This window comes from Trachemys scripta, chromosome 7 (genome assembly GCF_013100865.1).
Source record: "Trachemys scripta elegans isolate TJP31775 chromosome 7, CAS_Tse_1.0, whole genome shotgun sequence".
Taxonomy (NCBI): domain Eukaryota; kingdom Metazoa; phylum Chordata; order Testudines; family Emydidae; genus Trachemys; species Trachemys scripta.
In genome coordinates this window covers 18,653,640-18,668,767 of record NC_048304.1, presented here as the reverse complement: position 1 = coordinate 18,668,767, position 15,128 = coordinate 18,653,640, and the positions used below count along the sequence as shown (strand labels likewise).

The following is a 15,128-nucleotide window of genomic DNA, read 5'->3' as shown; positions in this document are numbered from 1 at the left end:
TTAGAGAGGCTCAATGTACAGAATCCAAAGCTGTATCTGGACCAGATTTCAGGGGTCGTTGAGACATAGGTCCAGGCCTATCTCTGTTTATCAAACAATTAAATATATACAGTACCTACTGGCCACTAGGAAATAATTTAGAACAGCTCTTTTAGGGTTACCATCCATCCATATTTCCCCGGACATGTCCAGCTTTTGCATCTCTAAATAGCTGTCCAGGAGGAATTGGTAACAAAGTTAAAATGTCCGGGGGTTTTTTCCCTTCGCCTCCCTCCCTCCCTTCCGTGCAGAGTGCGGCTACTGATTGGGCGGCTGGGCTGATTGACCCACTCCCATTGGCCTCCAGCAGCCAGAGCCCTCCCCTGCTCCCCCTCCCTCTGTCTGCAGCCCTGTGTAACACACAAACTGACCCACTGTGCAGCATGTTTTGCAAACACATGGAGCCAGAATGGTAAGGGGAGTCCAGGGGGGGCAGTCAGGGAGCGGGGGAGTGTTGGATGGGTCCCCGGCCTCCACCTGCCACCCACCCCCGTGCATCCCTCTCCCCGTGCCCCCCCCGCCTCTCCCTTGTCTGCTTGTACTGCCAGAGCCAGCAGCAACTGCTGTCTGCTGCCCCCAGGTCCTAGTGCCCCCATCCACTAATGGGAAGACAGGCTGCCCTTGCCCTGCCCTTCCACCCTAGTCCTGAGCCTCTCCAACACCCCAAACCCCTCAGCCCCAGCCCTCATTCCCCCACACCCTAATCATCTGCTCCATCCCTGAGCCCCCTTCTGCATCATGAACCCCTCATCCTCAGACCCACAGCCCTTACCCCTGCATCCCCTCCTATCCCCAAACTCCCTCCCAAACCCCCTCCCCCTTCCCACACACCCCCTCCTGCCCTCAAACTCCCTCCCAAAGCCTGCACCCCTTCCCTTTGCATCGCCTCCCACCCCCAAACTCCATCCCAGAGCTTGCACCCCTCACCCCCTCCTGCACACCCACTCCCTGCACCAGCCCGGAGCCTGCACCCAGCACCCAAACTCTATCCCAGAACCTGCACCCCTCCTGAACCCTAATCCCCAGCCCAGGACCTGCACCCCAGACCTTCTCCCCCCACCCAACCCCCCTCCCAGAGCCTTAGGCAGGTGGGGGTGGGTGGGTTCTGGGCACCACCAAAATTTCTACAACCCTGCCACCCATGCGAGTGGATAAGGGTCGGGGCAGTCAGGGGACAGGTAGGGTCCTGGGGGGCAGTTAGGGTGGGGGGTTCTCAGCAGGGGGTCAATCAGGGGACAAGAAGCAGGGGGGGTTGGAGTTCTGAGGGGGGCATGCCAAATGAGTTTGAAAGACATACCCAGGATGTCAAATATATCACTAATGTAAGGAAATTCAAACTATACCTGTGATTGGTGATGGAAGTCCAGGAATTATAAAGTGCAAACATTTAGGTTTTTGGTTTTGTGCATATAGTTAAACCATATGCAAAAAATTACTGATCTCTCCTTTTGGAGAGTGAAGACCACATGTGAGACTAAGAAAATGTGCCGGTGTCTGATACAACCCAGAGCAACTGCCTAATTTCTGCTGGAAATGGACATTGTGCAAGACAGCTTTCTCAGAAAAAAAGCTGAGTTTTATCATATGGGACTTGGGTCTTGGATGGCTTACAAAGGAAATTAAAAGTGCTTGTGGTTCTTAAGTGGCTATGTGTCTGGTACAAATGGTGAGAGAGCTACCAATTGGCACCCGTACGAATTGAGACTACTGATCACATCTTCTGCTCATCAAATTGGACTGGAGGCTTATCTCGAAGATAGGGCTTGGTCCACGGATCCAGCTCTTTGTAATAGGAGAGAGAGCCACAGATTGTGATTCATAGATGTTAATATAAAACACGAAGCTGGCTTGTAAATGATTTGTTCCTTCCATCTGCACCCTGGCTTTATCCCAATACAGAGGAAGATAAAAGACAGATGTTATCAGTAGAAACTTATACTGAATGAGGACTGTGATAATGCTATAATTGTGTGGAGCTCTGGGGAGAAGACCTGACCTGGTGGAGTTTGGGGCAAACCTGCAGATAGCAGGAAACTGAAGAGCGAGCTGCTTTGGCTGAAATGGGATGGTACCACCTCATCTGCCCAATAGCCATCCTTTAGCTGCAGTATAGCTCTTGGCTATTGGGCAGATGAAGAGGAAGAAAAGCTAGCAAGCCACTGATGCTGTCCAATCCCTTTACATGTACTATTTAGCAATATAAATGTGAAGGGTAGCTTCCATTGGCTTCAGTTGAATTTGTGGATGCTCAGCACATCTGAAAAACAGGCGAACCATCTAAGTAGTTATCACAGTTGCTGTAAATTGTGTCTGTCTGGGTGATTAACACCTAAGTGTGACATCTCATTAAAAATGTGGCCCCTCCAGCCACATAGTGCCCTTACCCCACACTGTGGCAGCAACTCTGAAGAGTGACCCACCAGCACAACTTTCTGCAACATCTAGGTGTCTTAGCCAAGTACTGATTTGGCTTGAACCTATGAAATCTGACAGGGTCACCACCTCACTAGACTGAATACTGCAGGCCATGTTTTAGGTTCCAGTCCTACTAGAGGTTTGGTCTAGTCTCAGCTATAACAACAATCAATACCTTGGCCAAGAAGATTTTCAAAGTGCCGAGTGATTTTAGGTGCCTCCATTTTTGGATGCACAACTTGAGATACCTTAAAGGGAGGACACTCTGCACTTACTGAAAATCAGGCCGCTTTAAGGTGTCACAAGTTGGGTGTCCAGAATCACTAGTTACTTTTGGGGAGCTCGGCCCGTAAAGTACCCACAAATACAGTACTTTCAAATGCTGCTTATTTAACTTTTCTTTTGAAGCCTCAGATATAACAGCCCACTTAAACAGGCATCCATGCCCTACGACACGTAGAAAAAATAAACCTGTTTTGTGTCCTTCTCTCAATCACGGGGACATTGGCATTTAAGAAAGAGAAGGCGGTGCTGTGCTAGAGGCTTTTTTCTGTCTGCATCATGGAGTCTTGAGGCTGGTTTGTGATGTGTGTATGTTGGTGGTTCGGACTTTCCGTTCCCTATCAGAAGCTATTATTTCTTTAAAGGGTTTAATTTCTTGGTACCAGTGAGTTCAGTAACAAGTTTGGGCCTACTTGAGAGAGCTGACTTCCAGCATGAAAAGATGAAAAGTGTTGACTGTGCTTCATAACGCAAAAGGCTCTGTGATGAGAAGTAGACTGACCCTTTTGGTTTTCACTCCTTCGGGACAAGCTAACGTAATTCACTTGTGGCTTTGTTCCACCACTTGATCTATGTGGTGTGCCTGAAGCTATGAAAATAAAAGCTATTGTTCTACTTTTCACAACAGAGTGTTTCCCTCTTTCTGAAAAATAAACATTTGTGGTTACAGTGCAACACTGCTTTGTTCTACAGTATCTTTCTAATCATCTCCCTCCCAGAATGCTTTGCAGTGGGAGACAGAAGTTAGGAGACAGTCAAAGGAAAACAGTGTGTTTCCTGCAGAGATGTGAAAAGAGAGAAGAGATGGGGAGATCTAGAGAGTCCATTCTAGGTGGCAGGAGTTCCAGAGGAGAATGCTCCCACCAGGGCCGGCTCCAGCTTTTTTGCCTCCCCAAGCAGCAAAGAGGGAAAAAAAAGCCGCGATCCGCAGCACTTCGTCGGCTGCTCTACCACGCCGCTTCATTCTTCGGCAGCCAGTCCTTCCCTCTGAGAGGGACTGAGGGACTTGCCGCCGAAGACCCAGACGTGCCGCCCCTTTCCATGGGCCGCCCCAAGCAACGGCTTGCTGCACTGGTGTCTGAAGCTGGCCCTGGCTCCCACACCGGCCTTGGCCTGATTGTGGCATAGGAAAGAGAGGAACCCAAAGCCAGACAAGTAGACTGTGTAGGGCAGGAATAAAGGAGAGTCTCAGGATCAAATCCTGGCATAACTGAATGCAGATCTTCTGAAGTCAGGTGAAATTTTACACCTATGCTGATTTGGCCCAAAGTCTGAGATTTAAATTACTAGTGATAGACAGCCACCTCCATTGTGCACCTAATGTCTGTGAAACAAATGTGCTTCCCTTTACACAGCCGGTTTTTGGTAAAGAAATTTACCAGCCCCCTTGTAGCACTGGGCCATGAGACTTATGTGACGATGGGTCTGTTTTTAGTTCCTGAATTATCCCCATTAATCACAATGTCTATTTGAAACAGCTGCTATAAAAGGCCCCTTACACTGTACAGCGGAAAAATTCCAACTGCTTGTATTTTCCCTCGTAAGTTAACATTACACGGTTTAAACATTTGTTTTATATTAATGTTCTGCCGAACAGCCCATCCATTTGAGTTGCAGCAAAGAAAGATTTGAGGAGCTGTCTGCAAATGGAGAAGAGATCCTTACAAAATTCAGAATGAGCATAGACACCAGTAGCCTAAATTTAATGCAGTGAGTGGAGTTATTATTATGAGAAGGGGGAATTTGCCTTGGTAGATTCGGGACTTATGACGGCAAAATCTCAGGAGGTTTGGAGTTTGGATGAGGGTCAGAGAAGTATCTAGAAGTTTGGATGTGTATGCAAAGCTTATCCAAATGATCTGAATTGACTGCAGAACTGAGCTGGAGAGCCAGGTGAAATTATCCATGTTAGTACTGCACACTTATGATTATACAGGAAATACTGAAAGAAGATCTTTTCCCAGGTGTTATTTCAGCACTTTGCTGTCTAGTCCCTGATCGACCCAGGAAGTGTGGAGAGGATGTGAAAATGAAAGTTAATGGCACGATAATTAGCTAGAGATGGACCTGGAATACAATGTTCAGATCTGGATCCCGATCCCAATTTCCCCAAAACCTGTGGGGATGGATGGATCTGGGTTTTGGTTCTCTCTATGACACAGATAGGGAGTCAGTCCAAAAGTGGAAATCCAAAACAGCATGGGGTGTCTTTGGATCTGGGGTTTTGGTTTGGGTCCATCTCTAACACCCAGTATTCTCTGTCCTCATATGGCAAGCACTCGTTTAGCCTGAAACTTTGGTGGGAACTTCCTAGTACTGGGCACTTGGAATAAACAGGAGTTTTCCATTGTTCTGCTCAAGCATTTTGGAAATGTCTGTAATATGTTACCAAGAGGACAGCTCTAATGACACATCAGCTCATTAATGCAGGAGTAACATGTGAATCCCGTCTGTGCTCTGAATCTTCATGTTTTTTCCAAGTCACTTTTGAAATCCAGGCATATAAAAACTAAATCCCCATGCATCATGCATGGAGCAGTTCAAATGGTGCCAGCCTTTACTGTGCTTTCTATTACTGTAAAGTTATTTTGGTGCCCAAGGTAATTTTAAGAGCCCATAACACTGCAGTCAGAAATTTTTTTTAAAAGTCTAATTAAAATACATTCATAATGGGGGGGAAGGCGGGAATGTGCTTTTTGAAAAAAAAAAATCTATTTTTTCTCCTGAATCAGCACTAATCTTTGCTAGTTCAATTTCTTCCCCCAAAACTAGCTGAGTCCAAAGGCAGTTTTTGACTCCTTTCCAAACTGGTTTCCCAGCAATAGTCCAGATTTCCAAGTTAGCCATTTTATCTTCAGTGCCTGCCTGCCAGCCTCCTTTTCCCATCTTTGAAATTTTCTGTCTGATTCATGTTTTTGTAGATTTCCACAACAGCCCATGGTTTCTGGATTTGAAAGCTTAAGAGCCGAACACAGAAATAGAATCTAGCAGGCTGAGCATTGTAGTTTATTTTCTGTGTTATTACTCTTGGGTGTTAGGCCATGATCCTTTATGCTACAGCAGAGTCTGGTATACCCATTTCAATTATTTCTTGGGCCATTCTCCCTCCATGGTATGTTCATATACACAAAAATTTGCCACATGATCAGCTTCACTCAACACACTATAGTAGGTTGGAACCAAGTAGTAAATAGCTAATCTACCAGCAGCACTCTCACACAATAAGCTTTTGCTGACTTTGGAGGCAGCTTTATGACTAAGGTGCAATTTAACTCTAGCTGAGGCTTTTGAAGAGTCTGAGACGTGGAAGCAAGAAATGCAGTCATGATATGTGGATAGAGATGAGCCTTGAACCAGATCAAACCACCTGTCCTAAACTTTGGCGGGGGAGGAGGGTTTGAATCTGAATCAGGATCCAGATACAGCTTTCATGACTGGCCCTTCTTTCTGTAATAGGCTGAATCTAAATCCAGGATTCAAGCACCTTCCAACCTTTCAGGGGATGGAGTTCAAATCCCACATCTGAACTGAGCACCTGTGACCGTGCCCTATAAATACATGATCACATGCTGTATAAAACAGAGAAAGTCCTGATTCATCATAGCAAGGCCAGCTTTGGGAGCACTGAATGCAATGAGGTTAATTTATAGGCGCCCCAACTCCAAATCACATAATGATGCAAGCAGGTGACATTTGCATGTTCCTGTCAAAACACTCTCTCAGCGTCAATGTCATCCTCTTGAATGACGGCTCTGAATTCACCTTTCACCAAAGTCATCTCCATGCCTTCTGATTTTCACATCTCTAATCAAGCCCTGCAACTTTTCCCAATCCTTAAAAGCACAACCAGTTCCTCCTAAACACCTTTCCCAGTGCACAGCCATGCATTCCTGCATGTGCCTTTGGGATGACTAGCATGTGACCCCATTCAGAAGGAATGTGACAGAAAGTTGTTAAACTTCCACAGCAGCCCCAAGTAAACTTTCCAGCTTCATTAGAAATGTCACCCTTGGAAAATTAAATATATGCACTGTGGCACAGATGGTGTGTGCCCACCTACACCCATATTGTAGTGTCGTATCATCAGCTGCACTGAACGCAGCAGAATCAGAACTGACATTGAACTAATTGCTTTAGCAATTATAAGGAATTTGGAATAGAAGACTCACCAAGTCTTAATTAAGAAGCAGATTGAACAGGCTCTAGCATCTCATGGTTCAGAAATGTCAGAATACTCGGATATCAGTTGTCTTGGGTAGAGTTTCAGATGGCAGGGTTGTGCATATATGTATGTCTGTGCGTGCATGTGTATATGTGATGCTCAGAAAAATATAAATGTGCAATAATTTGCACTTGCTTCATTTGGAAGAACTAACACATGAACATTAGGGTGGATGGGATGTACTCCAGCACTGACATTTTTTTTTAAGGAAATAGATAATAGTTCTCTAGTGCATCTGTGTCACTGGAGTGACTGGATCAGAAATGTTGCTGTAAATATGTTTAGATGAACTGGGTTGAGACTAGCAGGAAAGTATTGCTATTTGTTGTTAGGATAGTACTATAATGATCAGGGCTCCATTGTGGTAGGGACTGTGCGAATGCAGAGCTTATATTTGTGCTCAATGTGCTATATGATACACTATCTATTTTGTCAATATATTTTAAACCATATAAACACTGCATTCTAGTTATGAGACATAAAGTCATGTCCCATTTGTGGTAATTCATGATACTGCAGCACTTCTTGTAGGAGTTAGTCAGCCTGATTTGGGCTATCACATCCTGCCTCTCTAAAATTCCCTCCATGTGACTTCAGTTGGGTGTGACATCCTTCTTCACTTCCTGTCCTAAACTGATGTGTTGTGTATTGTTGCCAGGCACTGTGACTGTGAAATGCTGAATGACTTCAGCTCCCAAGAATTCAGTGGGAGTTGAGGCACTGAGCTCTTTCCAGGGATTTCTCAGCACCTGGCATGGATCAGTCCCTTAAACAGCAGGCACTTCCAACTCCAGAGGTGTCTGGGACCTTGCAGAATGAAATCACTATGCTACCTGGTGCATCTGTGCAGACCCTGTCTTAAAGGACCATGTAGTTTGAAGGATTTACTTTAATTGATTCCTGGTTATCCACTTCCTTTCCTTTTCTTTCCCCAGGAGACAGTCGGGGAGCCCTTCTTCCTGTTGCTCTGTGCTATCAAACAACAGATCAACAAGGGTTCCATTGATGCCATCACGGGAAAAGCCAGGTATACTCTCAATGAAGAATGGCTGCTGAGAGAGAACATTGAGGCAAAGCCAAGGGTAAGTGAGTCTTGAACCCCTCACGTGATGCCATGTCAGGATTCTGCAAAAGCCTATTTAAAAATGTTTGCCCAAGAAAACTGTAGAGGCTGATGTTTAAAAAGAGATAGCTGTGCAACTGTACTCACAAAATATGTGTGTAATGGTGCACCTTTGCTTGCATTTGTCATTCCTTTGATCGCACAGTCCGATCAGATTATTGGGCGTGTAAATGATTCACCCTCCTCTGCAAATGCTGTTACCCAGTTTGCACATATGATTGTGATAATCGTGCATGTTAGACATGCAGTGGTATAGGCACTTTTCATGTGCAGTGGTGACCGTGACGGTTTCAAAAGCAGGCCTGCAACAACCTAGACAAGGAACATATCGAACCTGGCTCTTGCAGAGTCCATCTGATTGGCCCAGATCGGGGTGATGCTAAATAGATAGATATTGTTCTCTGGCAGTCAGAGGGTTAAAGAACAAAAAGTGTCGCCTCTTTACAGTTTCTGGCAAGTCAGTGACTTCAGTGCCAATGAGAAGTTGCTAGCTATAAAGTTGCAGGTCTGGTGTGAAGGCTTTTGTACAGGATGTTATAGGAATCCTGCTGAAAAGTAATCCTGTAAAATGCCTCTCAGGAATAAGTCAGACAAAAATGTATATTCAAAGAGACTTCGTTACCATCAGCCTGACAGAGAATGCAGTAGACAGGCCTATCCAGAGCCTGGCCCAAATTCTGCTTTTGATGTCAATGGGGAAAACCTGGAGCAGCTCCACTAAAATCAGTGAGGCTACTCCAGATGTACACCAGTGTGACTGAGAGCAGGTTTTGACCCTATATCCTTAGCTGCATCTCGGCAGCTTCCTTTTACCAATTGACCTGTAATTCACTGCGCAGACTAAGGATTAGCAGCAGGACTCTAGCTATTAACTTTCTCAGCAGAGATGGTAACGTCTTGAGTTTGAGTGGGGGAGAATTGCTGACCCTTTGCTTTCAAGTAACAGAAATAAGCCAGAGCAAGGTAGGCAGCTGGAAGCAGAGTGAGTCCTGGATTAGTTCAGACTCACTGCCAAGCCCCCAAATGATGGTAACTGAAGCTGGTTTGAAATTTCACCTTGAAAAAAAACGACCTGTCATTAGATGCTAGGGGCAAACTGTTCCCTTTGACTCTGACTATGTATGCACGTATTCCACGCTCTTTGCCAGGCATTCTTGGTGTGTTTGCTTCCATTGACCCATTAGGCTGGGACTTGCAAAGGAGCCAAAAGAAGTTGGGCACCTAACTCCATTGGGCTCCTGTGAAAATTCCAGCTGTAATTTTCAGGCGTGATTTTAAGTGGCCTGCTGTTAACAGAGACACAAAAACAACACCCAGAACAGTGTGGGTGCAAAATGGGAGGTGGTGCTGAAGCTCGTTTGGAATCAAGCTGGTGGTGTTAGGGGGGTGAGAGAGACGCTGGAGCAATATTGACTGGAAAGTGGGATTTGAATCGGAATACTGGATCAGCCCAGCTTGTGTTGGGAGGAGCGATGTGATTGGACACCCAGAATGTGAGCCTCTGTTGCTCTTCCTTAGGCTTCATTGGTAGCTTCACCAGAGAGAGGAGAACAGGATACGCTCCACACTGTCCTGTTCTCCCAGAAGATAGCATCACTTTTGCTATCCTGTGTCTGGCTGATGTGAACGTTTTCACAATGTCATGCACAATGGGCCAATTTACCCCTTCCATAAGGTAGCACAGCTTCATCGACTCCCATGTCACTGCCCCCACTTACCCCAGTACTAAACTTGGCCCAACGTCTGATACAACAAAACCTTTATGCAACTGAGGGAGTCCATTCATAGCATTGCAGGAAGCCACAACAATGGGCACTGTCTCCCTTGTCACCAGTCTCAGTAGGACATGAATGGGCCATGGAGACTGAACAACCCTCTCACCCTTAGAGGTGGTCCCTGTGGGGCAGGGCTAAGGCCCTTGAGCAGGGCAGAGTGGGGGAAGCTTGCACTGTTGCTCCTCATGCACCCCTAGCACTGTGAATAAATAGGGGCCCTCAGTCTCCAGGGCTGTAAATCAGCATCTTTCACCAGCACTGAGACTCAGACAGAGATTCTGTTCAGTGGGATTTCTAGCAGCACGATGCATGGAATGTACCAATAAAAACTGTACGTGCCCTGCAACCTCTCGGTGTCCTTGGGAATCAACAGCCCATTACGGATCATCCCCATGCATTACAGATCACCCCAACCCTAACTCTGCCTCTCCCCACAGAACCTCAATGTGTCTTTCCAAGGCTGCGGCATGGACTCCCTGAGTGTTCGGGTCATGGACACAGATACTCTAAGTCAAGTTAAAGAGAAGATCCTTGAAGCTTTTTGCAAGAATGTCCCGTACTCCCAGTGGCCAAGAGTAGAAGATGTTGACCTTGGTAAAGACTTTTTTCCCTTGAGAAATGCCAGTCCTTATTTTAAGGGTGAAGGAGCTCACTGTGTACACTGAGCAGCCATCAGCTCTTGGCATCGGCATTGGCCGGTTGGGTGGATAGAGAGGGGGCATACCCAGAGGAAGTAGAGCCCCCTCTCTATCCACCCAACCGGCCAATGGGGGAACAGTGATCCCTGGGGGAACAGTGATCCCTGGTAATGAGTTGTAGGGCCAGATTCCAGTTGGTTTGACTGATGTGTGAAGTGCTGTACATTAGGACAGGGGAAGCTGGTGTTATGTACACAGCAAGTGGACAGGAGAAAAGCTTAAGACATTGGAGAGGTACTTTAACTTGCACCTTCTTAAACCCTGCCCTCCTCTCTTCTGGTCCCTGTGTGTATTGCTCAGCCCAGCATGGGCTGTCTTACTCTCAATTACGGACACTTGTATCTGCATACTAATAGGTAACATTCATCACCTTACCGGCACTAGTCTGGGCATAAACTCAGACATTTCCTTTATCTACCTATGGGCCATCTCTTTTTCCAGGGAGCCAGGTGTGATCCAGGCCCTAACAATGAAAGGGAAAGTTAGGAAACAGCTGTGTCCTGTTCAGCTCTTTGTCAGTAGTTGGCCAAGGTGTTGCCTGGCCCTGCTCCCCATCCCAATTGACTTGGAATGGTGAGTGTGGCCATGGGTGACATACTAGGCAAGTGCACTCAGGGAAAAATGGAGGAGGAGATTACATGGCCATTGGAATTCAATGTCACAGGTAGCCACAAAGGGGTGACATTCACCATGGCCAAAGCCTCGCTAAGCAATGCCCATGCAAAAGGCAAGATGTGCACCAAGTAGCAATTGTGCCCCTCACCCGGCTCACCACTAGCTGGTGCACCGGTACATGTCTCCAGGTAATCCTGCAGAAGAGCGGGAACACTTTGCTTTTTCTCCGTTGGCTGATGCACACTGGCATTTGGGGCCCAGAATCTGGTAAAATGAAGCCCAGGCATAGCAATCCCCACTCTCTGCCCACACCACACAGCCCTCCCTCTCGTGCGCTGTAGGGAGTGGGTCAGATTACTGGGCGCAGTGGAGAATTTATGCTGGATGGGGACTGACAGGGCTGCACACTTGCAGTGTCTCCGAGCACTTGGTGAGATGGGCAGAAGGCTCTGCACCTCCCTCCGCACCATGCAGTCCAGTGTGGGCTCAGCCCCAGTTCACCTTCCTGCCCTAAACCAGGAAATTGCACTTCCCGCTTCTCGAGTTAATCCTGAAAGCTTTCCTACCGCAGGCCTGTGAGAGGCAGCTGTGTTCCAGTCACATGGCACAGCAGAGCCCCCAACACCTCCAAGCACCTGTTCTCTACATTGAATGTGGCGTCTAAGCACACATTGCTCCAAGCCGAGGTACACGTGCCCTGCTCAGGCTGGTTTTGCATTAACTCCCTTGTCTGTATTTAGAATGGTTTGCCACAAGCACTGACAGCTACGTCCTGCGGGACCTCGATGACACTTCGGTGATGGAGGATGGCAGAAAGAAGCTCAACACTTTAGCCCACTACAAGGTAAAACTGCAAGTGCTCACAGAGGGACTTCCCTTCCTTGCAGCCAGTCTGTCCTCAGGGACATTCCCTTTCCAAGGAGGATTAGCAGAGACAAGCAGGAAGGTTGCCATAGCTCCATGAGAGCTTCCGGGGAACAGACATCTGCCCTGGCAAGAAACTCATTAATATTGCAACACATTGAGATTAATTAAATGCTCTTCATGCAAAACAAGTTATTACTGACAACATAAAAGGCTCCTATTCCCAATGGCCACCATCCATGCTGATTAACATCATAGCACTCCCGTTCCCTGCTCCCACTGAAATCTATGATAGAGTTGCCATGGACTGTCCTGAGAGCAGGCTCTGGCCCACAAATGGGAGCTGTTTGTTTTTGTAACAGGGCGTTCCACTTAAAGTGATGCTGTCAAGGAGCTGAAGCCTAAAATGTAGGTTACATGTGATTTCACCCAAAATGGATCTGAACAGAGATGTTTTCTTGGCTCTTTTTACTTTTAAAACTAAATGAAAACTGGAGTTTTTATTGGATTCTTGATTTCCACATACCCCTGGAATGCTGGAAGCACAATCCACCCTGCACTGCTGCACAGTGCATGGAAAACCAAAAGTGAAACATTATGATCGCTGTTACTGTGGTAGCACCTCCAAGACCCATTCAGGGACCACGGTCCCGTTGTGCTAGGTGCTGCACAAAAACAGAACAAAAAGACCGTCCCTGCCCTGAAGAGCTGACAATCTAAATTTGGTGGCATTCTTCCTTGGGAGCAAAAGCATCTAAATGTGAAAATTTTCTTTTCTTTTGAATAATCTGATGTGTTGTTACTTTAATACATAAATCTGAGGTGTCCATCACTATGGTGTCTGGAACCATTTATCTATCTTAGATACTTATATGCAGTGCCTCCAGTACCATAGTATTGGAGCACATCACTGTCTCTAAGGTGATTATTCAGCGAAGAAGGGACATACTGTTATCCCCATTTTACAGATAGGAAGCTGAGGCACAGAGAGGCCAAGTGATTTGCCCACAGTCACAGGAAGTCTGTGGCAGAGCAGAGAATTGGACCCAAGTCCCAGGTTAGCACACTAACCATTGGACCATCCTTTCTCTCTTTATTTAGAAATAACAATAGTTCCCCCACGAGAGGAGCTTGCACTAAACACACACACAGAGCATTTCATTTCTTGCTTGGCATCAGTCAAATCCAGATAGTGTATTTCTTCACACTCCTAGCGAAGGCCATTCTCCCATCCATCTTCTTAGCCTGGAGAAAGAGATGAAGTGGGGGCCTTCCCCTGAAAGTGGCAAGGCACCTGTGTCATTAGTCACTAGGGCCCAGATACTCAAAGGTATTTAGGTGCCTAACTCCCATTGATGTCATTGAAATATTGGGAGTTAGGCATCTAAATCTGGGGCTAACATCAGAGCATTTTATTCCGTGAGGTGTGGTTGTCATCTTGAGCATGGCAGTTTATGTTTGCTGCTCAAACACAGCTGCATCACCAGTACAAGGCTGCCCCAGCTACAGAGCTACCTCGTTTAGCTGTAATCCTGAGTAGTCCTTGACATCCCTTACCTTTGTTCTTCTCCTCCTCCTCAGATTCCTGAAGGTGCCTCTCTGGCAATGAGTTTATCAGATAAGAAGGACACCACGCTAAGTCGAGGTAATTTGCTTTTCTTTCTCTTTCACAGTGATTGCACAGGTGACCTTTGTTTTTAGAGATGGGAAGTGGGATCAGGGTTAGCTCTGAGGAGGTGCAAAGAGCCTGCAGACTGCACATTTCAGACTTCTCGCTGAACAGATGAGTGTGGGGTTAGCCCCATGGCTAGCTAGAATATTGTGGTTCCCATCATTCCTGGAGCACCATCCCCAGAAATGCATCAAGCATTTAACCAGTGATGATAATCAGCTTCAGCCTATGACACACCTCCTCTTTGCCTGGGAATGCTGTAAACACATGGGCAGCTCCCATCAGTACACAGGGCAGATATTTCTGAGATGCCTGCAGCCCCAGTGCTGGGTGCCCTCAGTTTCAGCTTCATCTATCTCTTTTCTGTGGTGCTGCACAGCATGGCAGGCTATCGAGCTGTGATCCTCACTGGGACCCACAGCCTGAGGTAAAATGCGGTGGGAGTGAAAACTGAGGATTTGGCCTCACAGTCGTAGTGTGATCTCAGCTTTGCTAGGCAGGGTGGCCTGGCTACTTCTAAGTGAGCCTGTGACAATGGAATAGATCATTATGTCCTTTGGAAGCTATCAGAGCTCCAACAGGATCTCCAATTGTTCTTCTTCGAGGACTTGCTCATGTCGATTCCATTGTGGGTGTGCACGCGCTTATGTGCTCAGTCGTCGAAGACTTTTGCCTCAGCACTACCTGTAGGGCTGGCTGTGGCGCCCTCTGGAGTGCCAAGCTCATGGCGCAGTATATCAGGATCTCCAGTTGTTTTTCCAGCTGGTGCTCTTTACCCAATGGGGCTTATGATTAAACTGTGTCCTACATTCAGTGAAGAGGCATTCATGGCACTGTGGCAAATATATAAAGAATGAGCAATCAGCTCTTAAATGCCCCCTCCTTTCCATTGGATTCTTTACTACTGAGATACAACAAGCCCCAAATGTCTTCAACTGGTCACAGAACGCTAATGCTACAGGAACTTGTGTGGCTGAATCCTGCCATTTATATATGAACGGTGCAGCACCCTCAGCCAGAATTGATGGCTAGACAAAGACACAGAAAGACAGAGCAGAGACACTTAGTGCTCTATTGACTGCAGTGCATGACATTTTCTGTGTGGCGGCCAACAGTCTGAAGAAAAAAAAAAAAAGGAATCTAAAGAGCTAGGAGCAGTGTTGCTGCAGTATTTTGGCAGAGCTGTGGGGGGGCCAGGACCGGAGACTGCCAGGAATATAATATGTTGGTCATCAGGCTGGACAGCATGAGGTCATCTCCATCAATGCTGCTGAATAGGCCCATTTGTCACGCTTTGTACTTGAATGGCTGCTGTTTAGTGTTGTGACAGCCCAGCTCCCAGTTTCTGCTGAATGCTTCACATCAGGCACAGGTGAAGAGCTTTTAGTTGGATGAGTGGTGTACGAGTAGTAGATCAAGGTTT

The 15,128-nt window shown here is 46.7% G+C and overlaps 1 protein-coding gene across 1 annotated transcript in view; it reads left to right on the top strand.

Annotated features, from left to right (window-relative positions):
• The window catches only part of PLXND1 (plexin D1), a 118,637-nt gene that overhangs the window by 90,736 nt on the left and 12,773 nt on the right, over positions 1-15,128 (top strand). The window contains exons 26-29 of the mRNA XM_034775966.1: positions 7,894-8,040; positions 10,294-10,450; positions 11,910-12,013; positions 13,615-13,678. Coding sequence (XP_034631857.1) covers positions 7,894-8,040; positions 10,294-10,450; positions 11,910-12,013; positions 13,615-13,678 — 472 coding nt within the window. The remainder of the gene's footprint in view (positions 1-7,893; positions 8,041-10,293; positions 10,451-11,909; positions 12,014-13,614; positions 13,679-15,128) is intronic.